The sequence below is a fragment of the Labrus bergylta genome, chromosome 5 (assembly GCF_963930695.1).
Source record: "Labrus bergylta chromosome 5, fLabBer1.1, whole genome shotgun sequence".
In the NCBI taxonomy this organism is placed as follows: domain Eukaryota; kingdom Metazoa; phylum Chordata; class Actinopteri; order Labriformes; family Labridae; genus Labrus; species Labrus bergylta.
The window spans coordinates 20,806,799-20,824,975 of record NC_089199.1 but is presented as its reverse complement, the minus strand read 5'-3'; the positions used below and the strand labels follow the sequence as shown (position 1 = coordinate 20,824,975).

Here is an 18,177-nt window from a genome sequence, read left to right as displayed (position 1 = left end):
ATTTTATCATTTGTTTATAATAATGTTGCCTTTAATTATTCTACACTGCACAATAACACTAGATATAAAATTGAATGCTGCAGTAGACTGAATATGTTCTTATTCGTACTTGGTTGGAGGAGTCATTGACGATTCAGAAAATCTTTAAATCAGAGGGGAGTGTTGCTGCAAGACCTGATTGGTTTCAAAAGATTGCAAGGCATTAATCTGAGACAATCTCTGAGACAATGCTTAACCCTGTGACTCCTGCAGGTTTCCTCATCCCTCTGCTGTGAGATGTAGCAAATTCAAAGGACAACAGCGATTGGCTCAAAAGTTTTAGCACATTTTAGTTTGCGTACCACGATTGGAATTACACAACACTTTATCATGACTAGTATCTCAGTTATCCACTCGTATGTATTCATGTCCTTAAAGCAACACTATATCACTTTTCCACCTTAAAACAAAAGTTTCAAAGTCGATCTAATAGAACAATAAACTTTCGACTTTTAGGATGGCTTCTGATGTGTCCACTGAGCGCCCTGGTCACCTGCACGATGTAACCCACTGATAATGGGAAAGTGACAATCCTGCAGATTTTATTTATAACACATAGCGCCATAACGTTAGGCTGTAACGTTATCTGTGTCATCGTTGCCTCGAGTTTAGCAGCTGAACCGGGTGCAGAAACTCATCTAACCCAAGTTGCGTCTCATGCAAAAAAAAAAAGTTGTGTGTCGATCTTAAAGTTTGGAACCGTACAAACCTATCTCAACTCGCATTATAAGTTAGCCTCCCCAATGTAGCCGTCTAGCCACAGCCTGTAGACATCGAGGTAACAGCTGAATACACCTGCAAACAGTTTGCAAACAACAGAATGATAACACTAGAAAAGTCAGATTTGCACAAAATCTGGTTATTTTACTGTATCTAGTCAGTCAACATGCTTCTTTGGCTTCTCACGCCACCCAACAAACACATGCTGTCTATGAAGAGGTGGAGTAACAGCTTCCTTTGTGTTTCACAATGGTGCAGTTGCACTCTGAGACCTTTGGAGGGCGCCAAAACTAAGCACACCAAACTGAATCCCTACATAATGTTGCTTTAAGATACAGAAATACGATAGATCACTGATGAAAAAAGAAAGTTTTATAATTTATCATAGTGAACATTTTTTTTCTGCCCAAGTTGTTCCAAGTTACATCATCTGTCTTTTTCTCTGCAATGTTTACCGTTCTTATCAATTTGTTGAATTTGATTAAAATGGATATAAACCTCATGTCCTCTTTGTTGGATAATACAACATAAAACAAGTCTGTAAAATGATTGTAAGATTGAACAGAAATGCAAAGGAAGGAACTGGAGGAACAAAACATCCAATCTCTCCTTTCAAAGTTTTAGCTTTCACAGGCTTTTATAATAATCACACTCACAGGAAGTAGACCATATTTATAAAACCCTCCTGTTGGTCGCACATCAAAGACTGAATTGTCCTCCCGTTAGGCTGAATGTGTGTTATTGTTTTCAACTTTCCAGCCACTTAGTGAGACTTACAAGCTGAAAATGATGAGTTTTGACAAAGATTTGGATTGTGCAGCAAACCAGGCCTTCCATACGTCTCCTTATCTATCATGAGCTTTTCAACGTCAGTCCATTTTGTTTTTTACCTCACTGTTACATCCTGGGCTTTGCGTTGTTGGAGAAAAAGCTTTTAGTTTGCTTCCCTTTATGATTAACTCAGCCTGTTGTAAGTGTAACCATGGTTACTCACAGGATATTAATACTTTTATTCTATTAGTTCTATTTTGGCTCCTCCCCCACTAACCCCTACAACCTCAGGGGAAACACTGAGTACATTTTGGGTTTATATGCAAAGGTGTTTAAAGAAAGAAAAGAGAAGAAAGTGCACGCTGTCTTTGGTAAATTCTACAAAATAATCTGTGAACGTCAAGCTAAGAAAAGAAACCAGCATCATTTCAAAATGAGAAGTACTATTTACAACCTGTTAGCATCATCTTTGGTACTTTTGTGTTTTCCTGAGTGTGTTTTTATCTCGAGATGAATTCAATCGTTTGAAATCTAACAAATGTGTTTAACAGGAAAATTAAAAAAAGGTGCACAAAAAGGTTTTAAGAATTTACATCAGGTACTTGTAACAACTCTTAATGCCATGTCTCATTAACACGTTACAAAGAACTATTCATTATTTTCTGTCCAGGTATAAACTGGCTTGTTTTTTTTCACACGGCGTTTTAGGTTTTCATGTTTTTCTGCTGCTTATGATTCAGCATCTGCCTCATGAACTGATAAATGTTTTTTTGTTGAAAAACTAAAAAAAATATAATATACATATATTCTGTGACTATAAACGTCTTTCTCTCAAACACTCCCACACACTGTATTTACACTCCATGGCTAATGCTAGCCATCAAATTGCAGCTTATGTTTAGTTCACCGGGACGCTGTCTGGGTCACCCTCAGCTCAGCGTGAGTCCTCCGCGGTCTCGGCCTCTCCTGGTGGGAGCAGCAGCCTCCTGAGGATGGGTGCAAAGAAAGGACCAAAGACCGTTCTGTTGAAGTGGACGATTCGCCCAAAGGCCGTCCCCAGCTCGGCTAGCTCAGCGCCCACTAGCCTGAGGGAAGCAGGCAGCTCTGGACTCCTCTTAGCAGGGCCGCCCTGCAGCATGGCCTGGAGGAAGCCCTGTACCCTTTCTCCTGTTTGATCAAGAGGAGGAGGAGAGAGAGAGAGGTGAGAGGGAGGAAGAAGAGGAGAGAGAGAGAGAGGAAGAAGAGAGAGAGAGGGATGAGAGGGAGAAAAGAGAGAGAGAGGGAGAGACAGAGGGAGAGAGAGAGAGAGAGGGGTGAGAGGGAGGAAGAAGAGAGAGAGAGAGGGTGAGAATGAGGAAGAAGAGAGAGAGAGAGAGAGAGGGGTGAGAGGGAGGAAGAAGAGAGAGAGAGGGGGGTGAGAGGGAGGAAGAAGAGAGAGAGAGGGGGGAAAAAGAGAGAGAGAGGGGTGAGAGGGAGGAAGAAGAGGAGAGAGAGAGAGGGAGGAAGAAGAGAGAGAGAGAGGGGTGAGAGGGAGGAAGAAGAGGAGAGAGAGAGAGGGATGAAGAAGAGAGAGAGAGGGGTGAGAGGGAGGAAGAAGAGGAGAGAGAGAGAGGGATGAAGAAGAGAGAGAGAGATGAGAGGGAGAAAAGAGAGAGAGAGAGAGGGAGGAAGAAGAGAGAGAGAGGAAGATGAGAGAGAGGGGTGAGAGGGAGGAAGAAGAGATAGAGAGGGGTGAGAGGGAGGAAGAAGAGAGAGAGAGGGGGGAAGAAGAGAGAGAGGTGAGAGGGAGGAAGAAGAGAGAGAGAGAGAGAGAGGGGTGAGAGGGAGGAAGAAGAGAGAGAGAGAGAGAGAGGGGTGAGAGGGAGGAAGAAGAGAGAGAGAGAGAGAGAGGGGTGAGAGGGAGGAAGAAGAGAGAGAGAGAGAGAGGGAGGGGTGAGAGGGAGGAAGAAGAGAGAGAGGGAGGAAGAAGAGAGAGAGAGAGAGAGGGGTGAGAGGGAGGAAGAAGAGAGAGAAGGAGGAAGAAGAGAGAGAGGGAGGAAGAAGAGAGAGAGGAAGGAAGAAGACAGAGAGAGAAGTCAGCTCTCTGCAGCAGCACACATTTCATTTCAACATGTAGACAAAGATAACCTAAACTAATTTACATGATACATGTTTCAACTGTTTAGTGAAGTTTGTGCATCTCTTACATTTTAAAATATACAACCAGGCTGTGAAGGCTTTTATGGTAAATGGACTTGAGCTTTTCTGACCTTCTGACTACTCAAAGCGCTTTCACACTACAGGTCACACCTACACATTCACACACTGATGGCAGAGGCTGCTGAGTGTGTCCATCAGTTTTAACTAGTCCCATTCATACACCGTCGGCGACGCAGCAGGAGCAACTTAGGGTTAGGTGTCTTGCCCAAGAACACATCGGACATGTGGCTGTAGGAGCCAATAAAAACCCTAAAAAGTCAGAGTTCTCAAAAAAAAAAAAAAAAAAAAACAGTGACCGACCTGGACTCATCTATCTACACTTACATACTCACCAATAACAACTCTGAAAGTGATGTGCTTCAATTAATCAGTTAACAGAATACTATTCTGTGACTATTTTGATATTGACTAAATTATTGGATTCATTTTTAAAGAGAAGAAAACCCAACAGTTCTCTGGTTCCAGCTCATTAAATATAAGAATTGTTTTTTGTTTTTTTCTCCATATCGCAATCAGAATCTGGTATATTACCAAGTAGGTTTACACACATAAGGAACTGACCTTTGTGTTTTTGTGAAGGTACAATGAACATAGAAGAAGAGTAAAAAAAAGAAGACAACTAGTAAGTACAGTCAGAGGCGTTAAATATAATAAGATAAATAATTAGTGTAGAATAGAAATAGATAAAACATGACGATGGTGATTGGAGGTTAACTTGGAGTGTCGACTGGAGAAAACAACCAATACAAGGACGTCACTTTGGCCTCAAGGGAATAGCCACACAACACCTTTGACTTTAAAAAAATATATATTTCAGACATGAACATCATTCACGTAAATGATGGGAAGATGAATCTCAGGGGGAAAAAAAACACTGATTGAGAGCTGATATCTTCTGACAGGTAAAAATATTCTTCACTCTCTTTATCTGTAATAGTTTTAAATAGCTCTGGAAGTTTTCTTTTTTCTTCTGTCTGATGGATCATCATTTTCTTAACCACATCTTAAATAAAGAACCATAAAATAATAATCTGGTAGAAATTAAATTTGTGTCGCTCTCTCGGGCTGACCTATGAGTGTGCGGACAGGGTTGTTGTGCTTCCACAGCTCAGATATTTGTCCTCTCAGCAGATCCAGGCTCTCCTTGGGCAGCGCTGCTCCTCCCTGGCCGCTCACAGCTTCGGTCACCTGCTGCAGTACGACATCCCCGATCCCCAGCAGTGCAGCCTTCAGCTCAGCCTCCCTGCAGCAGCACAAAACCAGCGTCAGACAAATCACCAGCAGGCTTCATTAGATATGTATCAGGTCACAGGGCTATGAGAGTATCCATTTATAAGTACTGTTGAGCAAAGGAACTCGGGGGGGGGGGGAGTCAATAAATGAGGGTCTTTAATAGCATCACAGTCTCAAAAGAGGTTTGGATTAAATTAAAGGACATTTTAATAAAGGTGATTAAGGGAGAAATAGCCTGTGCTACTTTTTTATTGCAGCTTGGACCAGAGTGTGAGCAGGCTTTGAATATCACAAGCTGCTGCTGCTGCTCCACATTTATCCTCTAATCATGACGGCCCTTCTCTCGAACAGAAAGAATGAGGTTAGCTGCATCGGTCTTGACAAGCTAGTAGCCTGCTGTCACCTCCATTGGTTTCCTTCTCATACAATACCTGTTCTCCATGACAGCCAGTACAAGCATCACCAAATCCTCCTCTTACCTGGTGTGACTGCCCTCCAGCAGGGCAGCGATGGCGGGCCTGAGTTTACCTACAAACCCCTGCAGGGAGAAAACAGAGCCTCCACAATGAGCGCTGGTCAAGAGCAGCACCGAGGCCTCCAAGACCAACATCTGGAGCTGCTGTCCCAGAGCGTCCAGGCGAGCTCGGTCCATCAGAGCAGTCTGTGTGAGGAAGTAAACAGCTCAATTTAGCCAAATATATAAACAACCAAAAAATAACTCCTGTGGACACATAGATGAAACAGTTAGCTTATAGTGATGGGTAAACCTACTTAAGTAGGTAAAGTAATAGACATGTGGTTGAAATTGTTTAAGGCTAAAATAGATTGTTTACAATGATAGCTTATGAAGAAAAAATCATTTGAAAAAGTCAAATAGATAAGCTGTTCCTTAATTCCTTAATGAAGTTAAAAAAAATCAACAGCTGAGATTTTTAGCTCAAAGAAAGAGATATTAGACCCTCCACCGATAAGTTTTTTTTATTATCAAGAAAACTAATTTGTCTTTGTGTTTAAGACCAGTGGTTCTCAAAGTGGGGGTTGGGACCCCTGGGAGAGACACTAAGAAGGGGGTCGTGAAAATTCTTCCAAAACATATAAAAATATACAAACTTAAAATTGCATATTTGAACCATTATTGTGACAATATACAAAAAGGTAGTTCAAGAAATGACTCATGTTCTACTTGTAGTATTTCTTACAATACATTACTAAAATTTAGTTACGCTGTTCAGACTGTTGTGTTCTAATGTTCTAGTGTTCAGTCTCTAGCACCTATTTTTGGGGGTCATGGGCCGAGACGTTTGGAAACCCACTGCTGATCAGACAAAAGAAGCAGTTAAAAGATGATCATTTGGCCTCTGGGTCTTGTCGATCATGAGCATATGAGATAAAAGTAAAAATAGAAATGACTTCTGACTAGTTTATTAGTTCAATGTGAAAACATTCCTAAACTTTAAGTATCATGAACATAAATTGATATAGATCTATAATGTTTCATGATTTATGGTGTGAAATAACAGTTTTTGAGATCATTTCCAGTGAACACATTAGGATCATGTTGGCTGATGTTGATGAAGGGGTACTTGATTCAACCTGACAGGGCTGCGTGGCTGCCTCAGATAAAAAAAAAAAAAGGTTGTGAGCCTCTGATCTACAACGCCACATGAGCTCTAATGTGGTGTCACATGCTTTAACATGCGGCAGGGTGAGGAGGAGTGTGTAGGGAAAGTTGAAAATTCCCCCATAATCAATAAAATATCACCGCGATGAAAAAAGACAGAGTGCTGTGTGACATAATTTTTGACCTCGGGATATTTCTGGTCGTGTGGGTCCCAGTGAAGCAGGCGCATGTAGGCCCTGGTGAGGACAGCAGTGGGGCTGACAGGACCTCTGCTGTCAGGAGCGGGAGAGTCAGACTGAGCTCTGACGGCCATCGCCTCCTCTGACGCTGCTGCCAGGAGCCAAGCGCTGGTGTAGTCCAGAGAGGCTGGAGAAAAACAATACAATACAGATGACAAAGACATCAACAGGTACACGAGGCACACGTATTTACACTTAATCAATAGATTTAAAAGGTAGTTATTGCCATATACAGACAAGGTGTTTCTTGTTCAGTTTAAAATAAATTAGTTGTTTTAAGTGTTAAAACTTAAACTAATTTTATTGTGTTTGCAGCAAGAGAAGCCCGAACGCCAGGCGTACATTTCAGGCCGATTTAAAACCCGCTTTTGAGTCTTATGACTCGAGGCAGGACATTTGATCGCGTCCCGATCAGCTGCTCCCGACCCCTCGGATGATTTTCTGGCATGTTTGATATTTTTGGTTGTTACCACTGCACACACACGCACAGCGAGTGCAGAGCCACGAGCCAAATTCCCCCGACTTCAGGGCTTTCTTTCCCTAATTGTGTCTGCGCAAAAAGTGACAGACAGCAGACAAAATCACCATGACAATAACAGGCATGCCTGTTCAAATGTGTCTTCCCCTCCTATCGTTACAGAAACAGTGAAAGGAAATGTATGCAGACCTCTAACTGAAAGGGAATATTTGTTGTCATTTAGCTGCTAGTAGACTTGTGTATATGGAAGAAGCTGATGTGTGGGAGAGAGAGAGAGAGAGAGAGAGAGCGTTTTGGCAGGTGTGAATGTTTGAGCTAAGCATATGAAACAATGTAAATACACATAAATCAGACTTCAACCTCCGTCTGTGGGAGTTTTCTATTGATAATTGTGAATGCTCCATCACGACTTTACTCGTACAGTGTGAGCTCTCAGGTCGTCGTGCAGTGTGAGCACATGAATCATGAGTTTTGGTCATGCATCGTAAACAATTCAGTCGTACGGCGACGCCGGGCTGACATAAATCCACAGATATTATTTTACTCAGTTTTCCCTGTGATAACTGAGAAAATAATTCCCGGTAGCTTTCTCCAGACCTTGACGTATTCATCTGGTAACTTCAGGATAACAAGGCTGGTTTTCTTGAGTTCTCGAGAACACGGCATCAACTCATTATCTCACCAGAATTCTTAGCTCAAGACTACAACATAAATAAGTCAAGATCCTGAGAAAAACCATGTTTACTTGTTACCACAATGTAAGATAAATTGTATGGATGCAGGTCCTCTCAGGGCTTCTGTATGCAGCACATTTGCTTCACTCTACAAAGATGAAAAAATGCTTGAAATACATTTGCTGACCAATTCTCCCCGATTTACTTATAGGGGATAAAATAAACTCTTTAGTAGCAGGGCTAACATCACTGTGTCAGCACTGAGGGTCCTGTCACTCTGCCAGCTGCACTCAGACAGAATAAAGTTCACTGATTGGCTGTCATGCTCTTCACCTAATCTATGAAACGCTGAGAAATGGCAGGCTCCTGCTTTACAGCGTCAAGGGTCAAAATCACTTTAATTGAAAAGTGAAATATGCCACAACCATATATTTTACTGCCAGAAAGTCACCTTCCTCATCCATCACGCCTCCTCGTCCTTACCTGACTGCTGGTCCAGGATCTGCTGGAACTTGGTCCTCTCGTACTGCACGGCCTGCTGCAGGAGGTGAGGCCTCAGGCTCTGGACGGTGAAGTTTACCATGTCTGTCTTCATCAGACCCAGGACGCGGAAGATCTCCCTGAGCAACAGGCAGGAGGATTATATGCGAGTGTATTGTTGTAAGTTACTGAAAAACGTTTAAACCCAAGAAAGCTTTTTTAAGTCATACCCAATCCTGAAAACAGAAGAAGTGCTCTACATAAAGAAGAGGAAGAGGGACAGAGGGAAAGAAGAAACCAATAAGTAAAATAAAGGTCTTCTTCTCAGTGACTGGAGGTATGGATGCATAATTAGATGTACAGCATCTCAAGTGAAGCTGGCAGGCTTCCTTTAATCACTGATGTCTAATATTTACTGGTAACCTCCGAATGCGAGTCAGATTTAGCTCCAGTTTGCGCCTCATTTACAGACTAAAAGATGACTCTGTAGTGTTTTCACAATGCCTAATGGTTGTTTAATGCTTCTTAAAGATTTCTCATCATCTGCATGAGTAGTATGGTGTACTGTAAGCTTCAGAGTGAAAAAAAAATCATTAGTCCACTCACAAAGTGGTTCCCCTTTCTATTCAATCTGAGGGAGTGCATGTTGGCTCAAAACATCACTCAAGAAATCCTTCAAATGGGACCTTCTTGGTGTGCGGATCTTGTTTGCTTTTCTTCACAGGTGCCTGTCAGGCTAAAATTCAGAAACCAACATTTTTTTTAAACGTTTTTTAAAAGCTCATACTACAAAACATTGAGATCAAAAGGTAGACTAAATGACTCAGGGGAGTGTCCCGACTGTTGACCTGCATGGGTGGCCCAACCGACTCAACTGGCACAGACTTATGAAGGGGTGGCATGAAGTTTGTCATTCACTAGTTTTAAGAATAGCAAGAACTTACTAAGAACTGAGGAGAGGCTTTAATTACAAAGTTGGAGAGAGACCTTTACACCTGTTGCATTCCAGTCAGGATAATAAATGAAGAATGTTTCATTATTAAAATCCTGTCAAGAAAAATAACAGCAGAAAGTTGTGTTACCTGCAGCATATTGACCCTGCTGCACTGGCAGCTGATGTAAAATGTCATTACTTTATTACGGCCTATTATTGATCTGAAGGTCAGAAACTCAGCTGTTTTATTTTTTAGAGTAAAGACAGTGTTTTAAATTGGAGGCCATAATGCAGTCTAGCATTGTTATAAAGGGAAATGCATTCAGCTACAGGACTGGGGAATAGGTCATACAACCACCATGAGTTGTACATATTTCTTCTTTTAAACACAGGTATTCTCTTGAAGGTTCATGTGAACCGGCCCCTCACCTCAGGAGCTCCACAGGGTCCTGCAGGTCCCTGAGTGCTCGGATGTGTGGGTCACGTACAGGTGCGCATAAAGAGGCCATGGTGTTGATGATGTATGCAGACAGTCTGTGGAGATCCAGAGCTCCATGGTCCACCTGCTGGCGGATCAGATCCATGTCCAGGACCTCATCCAGCTGGGACCTCAGTCTGACGTGACCCGGCAGCAGCAGGGACTGAAGCATCTGGAAACACATGAGAGGCTGTCTTTAGTCTGTTTATCCTTCAGGGTTCATGTTGTTAAGAGCATCAGTGCTGTGGATTATAACAAGGTACTCGACATAAAAACAGATTATATATATCAGTTAATCCTACGAATGTAATCCAAAATAAATCTAATAAAATTAATCCCTGGTAGAGCTTAACTGATTAATCAGCAGGCTGGTGCTGTGATTTGCTTTTTTATGCTTAAAGAGGGATAGTGTTGTGTTTGTGTACATGCTGTTCAAAGATGTGTTTGAGGCACAGACCCACACGGAGTTCTCATTAACCATGTGTTCATACAGAGGCTCCTTAATTATAATACATACAGTATGTATATCTGATTCTTTTTCACTGTATGATTCTGTGTCAACGCAGGAAACAAATCGTCATCACACTGAGAAGAACAGTCCACAGTGTCTACACTTGTGTGCTTTTTTACTCAGAGAAGTTCTTTAGTCGGTGTGAGGTTGCCAGGCGACCAGTGGACATTCCAGGAAGTAACAAAGCCTGCCCGTGATAAAGCATGTGTCTGTGTGCATCCTTTTTTTTTTTAGTGCACAAGTATTTCTCACATTAATAACTGTAGCATAAGCTGTAGGGCTGGGCAATTTATCGAGATTCATTTTCAGTTTTGGCGTCCCACGATGGTGAAAACAAGAGCATTTACACCGCAGGTCACACCTACACATTCACACAGATGGTAATGGTTTATATGTAAAGTGTCCATTAGTATTAAATAATCCAAGCAGCGGGAGCAACTTGGGGATAAGTGTCTTGCCCAAGGTAACATCTGACATGTTAGACTTAGACTTAGACTTAGACTTTCTTTATTGTCATTCAAACTTGTACTTTACAGTGCAGATAAGAACGAAATTTCGTTGCATTTGGCCCGTTGTAGTGCAGGATAAAAACAGCAGCATTGTATGTTGCTGCAGGAGCTGGGTATTGAACCCCCAACCTTCCAGTTGAGAGACGGCCGACTCTACCACTGAGCCCCAGCCGCCCCAGCAATAAAACTCTGGTAAATATATCATGTTTATTTCCAAGTCGCTCTAATAGATAGCTCTAATAGGGTCTGAAATCATGCCCATCTATGCGTCATTTGTCTATATTTCACACACTGTTGTGCTGATCTGTAAATATATGAGGATGAATGGCATCAGAGAGCTCAGTAGACCCTTCTCCTTTGTCTCTAATGCCTCTGATTTAATACCATAAAACACTCACAGTCTTGACTTCTTGGAGCAGAACGACGGCGTGGCTGTAGTTTGGAGGATCAGTGTTCAGCTGCTCTTGAAGACTGTCCCAAAACGCCCTATGAACAATCTCTGTCACTCTGCCCTCCAGGCTACACAAGAAAAAAAAAAACAGATCAGAGGAACAGCTCAAAGACATTAAACCATCCATTTATTTTGGGTAATAAGATCAACGCAGGTCACTCAGGCTGTGATGGAGAGTGTTTTTCTTGCCTGTCTGTAGGAGGGCTTTTGGGTTTGAAGCAGAAGTCTCTGTTCACCACTATCTCGTGTGCGAGGCTCAGGTTGGAGACACAATTTTCCAGCTCCATCAGACTGGATAATGAGGCGGTGGGTGGGCTCCCTGACACCACCGACAGGACACACACACCCACAGATAATTAAAACTGCCACCGTGGTAATAATTCAATTACTGATGGTCCCTGAACGTGCCTGAAAACAATAACCAGCGTCATAAAGCGTCTTACCCGTAGGAGAGTCAAGTTTTTCCAGACAGGGAAGGTCAGCGGGGGAATCGCCAGCCGCCTCGTCTCTTTGATTCGGCATTTCTGCAACAACATAGACATTTAAATGACTCGGTGAACAATCAACCCAACAGAGCTTGAAGAAATCAGTCGAAATGGATGTAACATTGGGTACAAAGAAAAATACAATTAAGTCTAATTATCGTTAGAATAAATAGTGACACATCTAACAGAACATAGGCTTTATACCTGCAAAACAGAAAATGACAGAATTTCAACTATTCAAATGTGTAAATCAAAGCTCTTCTTTGTCATCAGTGAACTCTATATTTTTGTTTTGGATTATCAAACAAATCTGAGTACATCTCAAAGGGCAGCAAGGCAATAACACATGAATCATTAAACCCATAAGCAGCCTCATAACAATGAAAACAAGCCATTTAAAACCCTAAAAAATAATTGTATTAGGGAGGGAGTGATGGTTCATTTACAGTATGTGGTCATATATTTGTACATTGTAGTTGACGATTAATAAAAACAATGTTCAAAAAATATAATTTTATTGGCAGAAACTAAAACTGTCATTTAAAAACGTCACAATGTGATTTTAGTTTAAATAAGCCGTGATGGAGGATGAACTCAGTCCATAAAAGAACTGTAATATTTATTACATTAATCTATTAATGACATATGATGATATAATGGATGTTCTTTTTTGGAAAAGGTCTTCCATTAATGTTGATTTCTTCTGGTTAGATGATTATGAAAAATTTGAGTTTTGAATTGGAAGAGGAACCTTTTTTGTAGCAGATTTTATCTGCAAAGCATGCTGGGAGAAAAGACCAAATACACTGTTTAAGACTGAACTGTAAAAGGAACATTTCACTTTGTATTGTTGTGAAATGTTAAACCACTGCAACTGAATATTTAGTGTCTTATAAACCCATGAGGGTTGGGCACTTTGTGTGCATGACACATAAATAAATGCAATTAATCACAATCAATCTATAAATATTACAGACAATGAGTAAAGCTTACTGCAGATAAGCCCGTTTCAGTGTAGTGGATTATTATTTACCTTTCTTAGTTTAAAGGCATGGTCATTTATCCTACTTCAAAACCTTTTTATCATAACCAATCTGAGAATTACCGAGAAAGAGTAATGAAGTTTTGTTTCCTAACTTATAACTAATGAAACTGAATTTATTGACTTTGATTCGTACTGTAACTTAGTCTCAATGTGAAAGTAAAACGTTTAAAATTGTGTAAAAAAATATATATATATCTTAGTGTTTTGAGTAGTTTCTTTCCTCACCTGGTAAAAACATCTGTAATTAAAAATCTACCATTATGTCAGGAAATTATTGAAAATCCGGTCAAACTTACCTGTTGTTGGCTTTTCGTTGACCTTGAAAGAAATTCAACAAAAGAAAAATGTAATGTAAAACTTTGTAACATTCAAATGTTACGTTGTTGTTACGTTCAGGTAACAATGTATCAGCCGTTTAAAATCCACGTACAGCAACATCATCGAGTTTGAACCTGGACTAAACCATTCTCATTTAGATATGGGGGTGGTTTAAACAAAAAAAAGGACGCTTTAATCGTTGTAACACATGTTCAATTCAACTTAAAACAGCGTAACTCGATTGATAGGAGAATATACATGTTTAGAGTGATTTACTTTTATTCGTTTGTACACAGAAATCAGTAAAAGGCGACGCTTTACTTGGTACGGTCCGTTCTCAAATGAAAACAGGGGGGCGGGTCGGTCGTGTCTGCTCTCGCCCCTCTGACGGTACAAACAGCTGACACAATACAGCGTTTGAAAGAAAACTCATCGTACCTGTTTATTGTTTGAATCTGAATTTGTAACTCACTGGAAACAACGCAGAAAGCAGCAGCTGTGTTCGCACGAGCGGCTCATTGTTACAGATAAATAGCTGGAATCAGTCACGTTTCCTATAAAACACCCGGAACTTCGAGTCTGTGCACTGAAACGGGACCCTCTGCTTTAATGTTAACCAGTGATGTAAACAGACAAAGTCCGTGAATGAATATGAACAATAACGCTGTTTTTTTAAACCAGAACACTCCTTCACAGTCCGTGTTTGAAGTCTTTCTCATCCTCTGAAATGAATGCTTCCCTTTTAACACTTTTATGAACTGTCTTTAGGATATCTAAAGAAAAACGAATAGGACCCCTCCCCACTTTTTGAATTGTCTCTGACTTATTTTATTCCAACATTACCGGTTTTAATAGACTTGTAATGTTGTAATGAGTTAAAAAAAAAAATAAAGATTAATGATTAATTGATGATGTGATTAAAATCCATTTTTTTTTTTTTTTTTTACGTAATTACCCTTCATGGAATTAAAAGGTTATCCTACATTATTTGAGAATTTAACAGAGCATAAAACATCAATGATAGATAAGCTGTTTCAAATATATCTTAAAGTAAAAAGTTAAAACACCGGGTTTTCTATACAGATGTTTTGCTGCACAACTGTGCAGAACTGTGCGATGATTCACTTCATTGTGTTGGGTCGTTAGTTCCTAAAAACAGGAACTTCTGAAGCCTATGAGAAGAGACTGTGATCGAGATAAACAGTAGTAGAACTTTAACGGGTTAACACAAGTAAGAAAGCTTCACAAAATAACAAAGTACCATTGTATTGAATTGTTGAATCTTATAGACACACATAAAGAAGGACTGAAGACAGAACTGTACTGCAAATTATTTATGGTTGCAAAATGTTGTTACAAACCGTTTGATAAATACAAGCCTCATCTAAAAAAGTTGACCTTCCATTACATCCACAAACACACAAATAGATATGATCATATTTTCATTAGAAAAAAAACAACAGAGAAAAAAAACAACCCTGGGCCATATTTATACATTTGCATATTTCAAAATAGTAAACCACATTAAATTTGTCTCAACAAGCATAACTTAAAAAAGACAGTTCCACACTCTGTTTCAGTCGTCTGCCCTCACACAATCTGCTATGTACAAACTCCAATCTTTGCACTGCTGTCGCCAGTGCTCATTAAATTAAAGCAAACAAAGAAGGGAAATAAGTGCCAGAAGTAGGTCTGCATAAAGACAGCAGACCTGAATTGTACCTTGGATACTTTAGTGTCCTCCTACCAAACTTAGACAAGAAATCAAAGTCCTTATGTAGTCCACCATTTTCAAATACGGCAACAATCATTTGTAAGCTGCTGAAATCAGCAGGAGAGTTCTTCATGGAAGGGAAATCAATGTCAGAGAAGAAGCTGCTCAAACCTTTTTTTTTTTTCTTCTTCCTGCACTGGAGCTTTGTATTCTGGAGCGGTGAGAGTCTTATTGTGAGAAAAAAAAAAGGCAAAAGGAGCATCTTCTGAATCAAAATGAGCAAATTAATGAAGCAATCTTTTGTTCCCAGACACACATACATCCACTCCTCTCTCATTCACACACAAACCCAACTGTACAAAAACCTCTTTTATAATTTCATATGAATAATAACTCATTCAGACTTCTATTGTTTTTGTTTTAATGTCTTAATTCAGTAAAGACTGTGCTGCAGTATGACCCCACCCATGCACGACTTAACAGTGTTCTCCTCTTAATTTATTCTTTTTTAACTTCAGCAGAGTTTGTCTCATGCCACATCAAAGAGCCCTTTCACACCTGCTGTTATCATGAAATCTGTATCCAAAAGTGTTATCTATCATGAAATTGACAAAATACATTTGCATCTTCACCCTGCATTAATAAGTGTCTGTGTTATCTAAAGTCATGCCTGCTTTAAGATCAGATCTTAACCCTCTAAATAGGTATACATGGCAGCATGTTTCAGGTCAAAGGAAGCATTGCTGATTTATGGATGAGTTATTTTTTTAAGAGAAGGAGGCAACGTGTCGCTTTAGACACCAAAACTGCAGGAAATCAAGAATATCTACTCGTTTATATGACAACATGTTGGAATTTGCCACACACACAACTGGAAGCTGATTTTTATGTCAGATGATGTAATTGTTGCACGTATAGTTTCACACGTGCAAAGACGCGCTTAACCCCTGTGAGAGTATTTAAACACAGCTCCCAGTGTTCAAGCTCCACTTTGATAGAAAGGCAGGTACGTTGAATGTTTTTTTTTTTTTGGAGCCGATGCAGGTCAAAGTGAATGTTCGCTAAAAGGAACCCGTCCAGCAGTAAATGAAGAGAAGGTGAGGTCATAGTGCTGTCAGTCTGTGTTGTCAGTGCTGCGATGACGCATCACCTGCCCTGTGCCAAACTTTTATATTCTGCTCTCTTTTCACACACACACACACACACACACACACACACACACACACACACACACACACACACACACACACACACACACACACACACACACACACACACACACACACACACACACACACACACACACACACACACACACACACACACACACACACACACACACACTTTCTGCTAGGAGTCTTTGAGCATGTTGATGCGTGCAAAGATCTTGAGCGCGGGTCCCAGTTTAATGTTCATGGTGCTCATGAGGTGGTCCTCCTTTAACAGCAGCAGAGCCTGTCCATCAATCTCCTGAGAGCGAAACTCGTCTGCGATCTCCTGACAACCTGCATTTTAAAAAAACAGCAGGAGAAGAAGAGCATGCAGCAAGTCAGTCACAGAACAAAAACAGGACTCACAATAGAGAAGAACAAAACATGTGCCTTTCTGATGAATGAAAATCTTAAAAACGAGTCCTGATCTGATACCAGCGTGAGACTTAAAATGAACGCTATCATTTTGGTACTGCCTGGTTAGGAGAATAAATAACAGAAGTCTTTTGTGTGCTCTGTATTGAACACCAGACAACAGAGAAAGACCTTCGATAAATCCTCACAAAATAAAAAAAACAATCAACTATTAATAAATCATGATTTAGCATGAAGACAACTTGGCTAGCTCCTTTCACACATGCACAGCACACGTGGAAATTTCCTACAACTTCATCACGACTGCCTGCTGCCAGCCTCCTGATGAAATGTAAGAGAGATAGAGTGAACCGAGCAGGTGATGTTCAGGAGTATTCAATGCAAGAGTTTCCACTCATTTGGTCATACTGTGGATTTGTCTAACTATATTAGCATTGATATAAAGACAAAAACTGTCATCATAGAGACACAATCAGTTGCTTAATCAGCCATCTTGGATATGTTGTGAACATCAGACTGACTTCTTTCATTTTTGCATCCCGAGCAGGGAAAGAGGCTTTCACACATCTGTCGGCTGAAGAACTTTGGACAGACATTATATTTGAATGGTAAGCTGTTTGTTTTGGAGGGCAAAGACGCGTCAGTGAAAAGCCTCTTGAACCACAATCGGTCAAAGAGTCTGTTGTGTATTTTTGTTTACTTTACTGACCTGGCAGTGAGCGGATAAACTCGTACACCTCCTCCACGTTCCACCTGGTGGGGTCGTTGGGTATGAAGCGCTGACAGGGTGAAGGGTCATCTCTCCCACTCAGCACCTCCTGGTCCGAGGCCCTGCTGGAATGCCGGTGGACGGGGACCTGAGCAGGGGCCGGAGTGGGAGCCGGGGGTCCTGAGCTAGCAGCAGACAGGGGGGACGGCGGCTCCTCGTAGCTGGACATGTCCGAACACGGGCTGGACTCCTCCTGACTGGGCTGAGAGGGATGCGGCGAGGACACGGACCCCCCCTGGGTCTGCTGCGGTGACGGGGAGAGCTTCTGGAAATGAAAATGACGTCAAGACATTTGAGAAATGAACGGCTCATAAGTTACACGACTGTCGGGACATTGTGTTCCGAGCAGCAAAGATTAAAGAGGTAACAAGTCAGATTGATACAGTACATCGCTTGGAATGAGTAGAACACACCTGCAGGTGTTGGATAGGGTTGTTGGATCGATATCAAGGCCTCAAAACTACTCTGTCAGGTGCTGAACCCTCTGGATTATCATACTTAGCACCTGATCTGAACATAAATCTAAAGCACCCCCCCCACTGGAGAGTCACGACCAAACCCCCGAGGCAAAACATAACTCCACACATTTTGAATAGAAAACATGAAAAAGATTCATCTCCACCCAGGAGTGTGTGTGTGCTGCACGGCTCTCCTGAAGCATGAAAATGTGATGCATCAGCACAGATTTTAACTGGGTCAAAAATATGTGATCAAATCAAAAGTTATTTTGAAAGTACTGTTAGAAATGTGCTGTTCAAGAATAATAAAATGCAACAGTGTAAAGCAGGAAGATGATGACCAAAAGTACAACAACAACAAGCGCAAAGACAGCAGCAACAAAGCAGAAGACCAGGAAAACTAACAATCTACCAATACATAGAACAACAAATAGACTAAATAATTGAGAACTTATATTGTTTTAA

The 18,177-nt window shown here is 40.9% G+C and overlaps 2 protein-coding genes across 3 annotated transcripts in view; both read right to left on the bottom strand.

Annotated features, from left to right (window-relative positions):
• Positions 1 to 309: 309 nt before the first annotated feature.
• Positions 310 to 13,326, bottom strand: LOC109981730 (T-complex protein 11 homolog). Its single transcript, XM_020630655.3, has 10 exons — positions 13,164 to 13,326; positions 11,781 to 11,861; positions 11,527 to 11,656; positions 11,285 to 11,405; positions 9,818 to 10,038; positions 8,458 to 8,594; positions 6,768 to 6,949; positions 5,442 to 5,623; positions 4,800 to 4,972; positions 310 to 2,697 (listed from the first exon to the last, which is right to left on the bottom strand). Exons 2-10 carry the CDS (start codon positions 11,857 to 11,859, stop codon positions 2,465 to 2,467), a joined length of 1,458 nt encoding a protein of 485 aa, XP_020486311.2. The 5' UTR covers positions 11,860 to 11,861; positions 13,164 to 13,326; the 3' UTR covers positions 310 to 2,464.
• Positions 13,327 to 14,504: 1,178 nt separating this feature from the next.
• phc2b (polyhomeotic homolog 2b (Drosophila)) overlaps positions 14,505 to 18,177 on the bottom strand; it is a 41,834-nt gene continuing 38,161 nt past the window's right edge. For both annotated transcript variants that reach the window (XM_020630645.3, XM_065955113.1), the window contains exons 14-15: positions 17,195 to 17,519; positions 14,505 to 16,404 (exon numbers count right to left, since the gene is read on the bottom strand). In XM_020630645.3, coding sequence (XP_020486301.2) covers positions 16,250 to 16,404; positions 17,195 to 17,519 — 480 coding nt within the window. In that variant the 3' untranslated portion in view covers positions 14,505 to 16,249. The remainder of the gene's footprint in view (positions 16,405 to 17,194; positions 17,520 to 18,177) is intronic.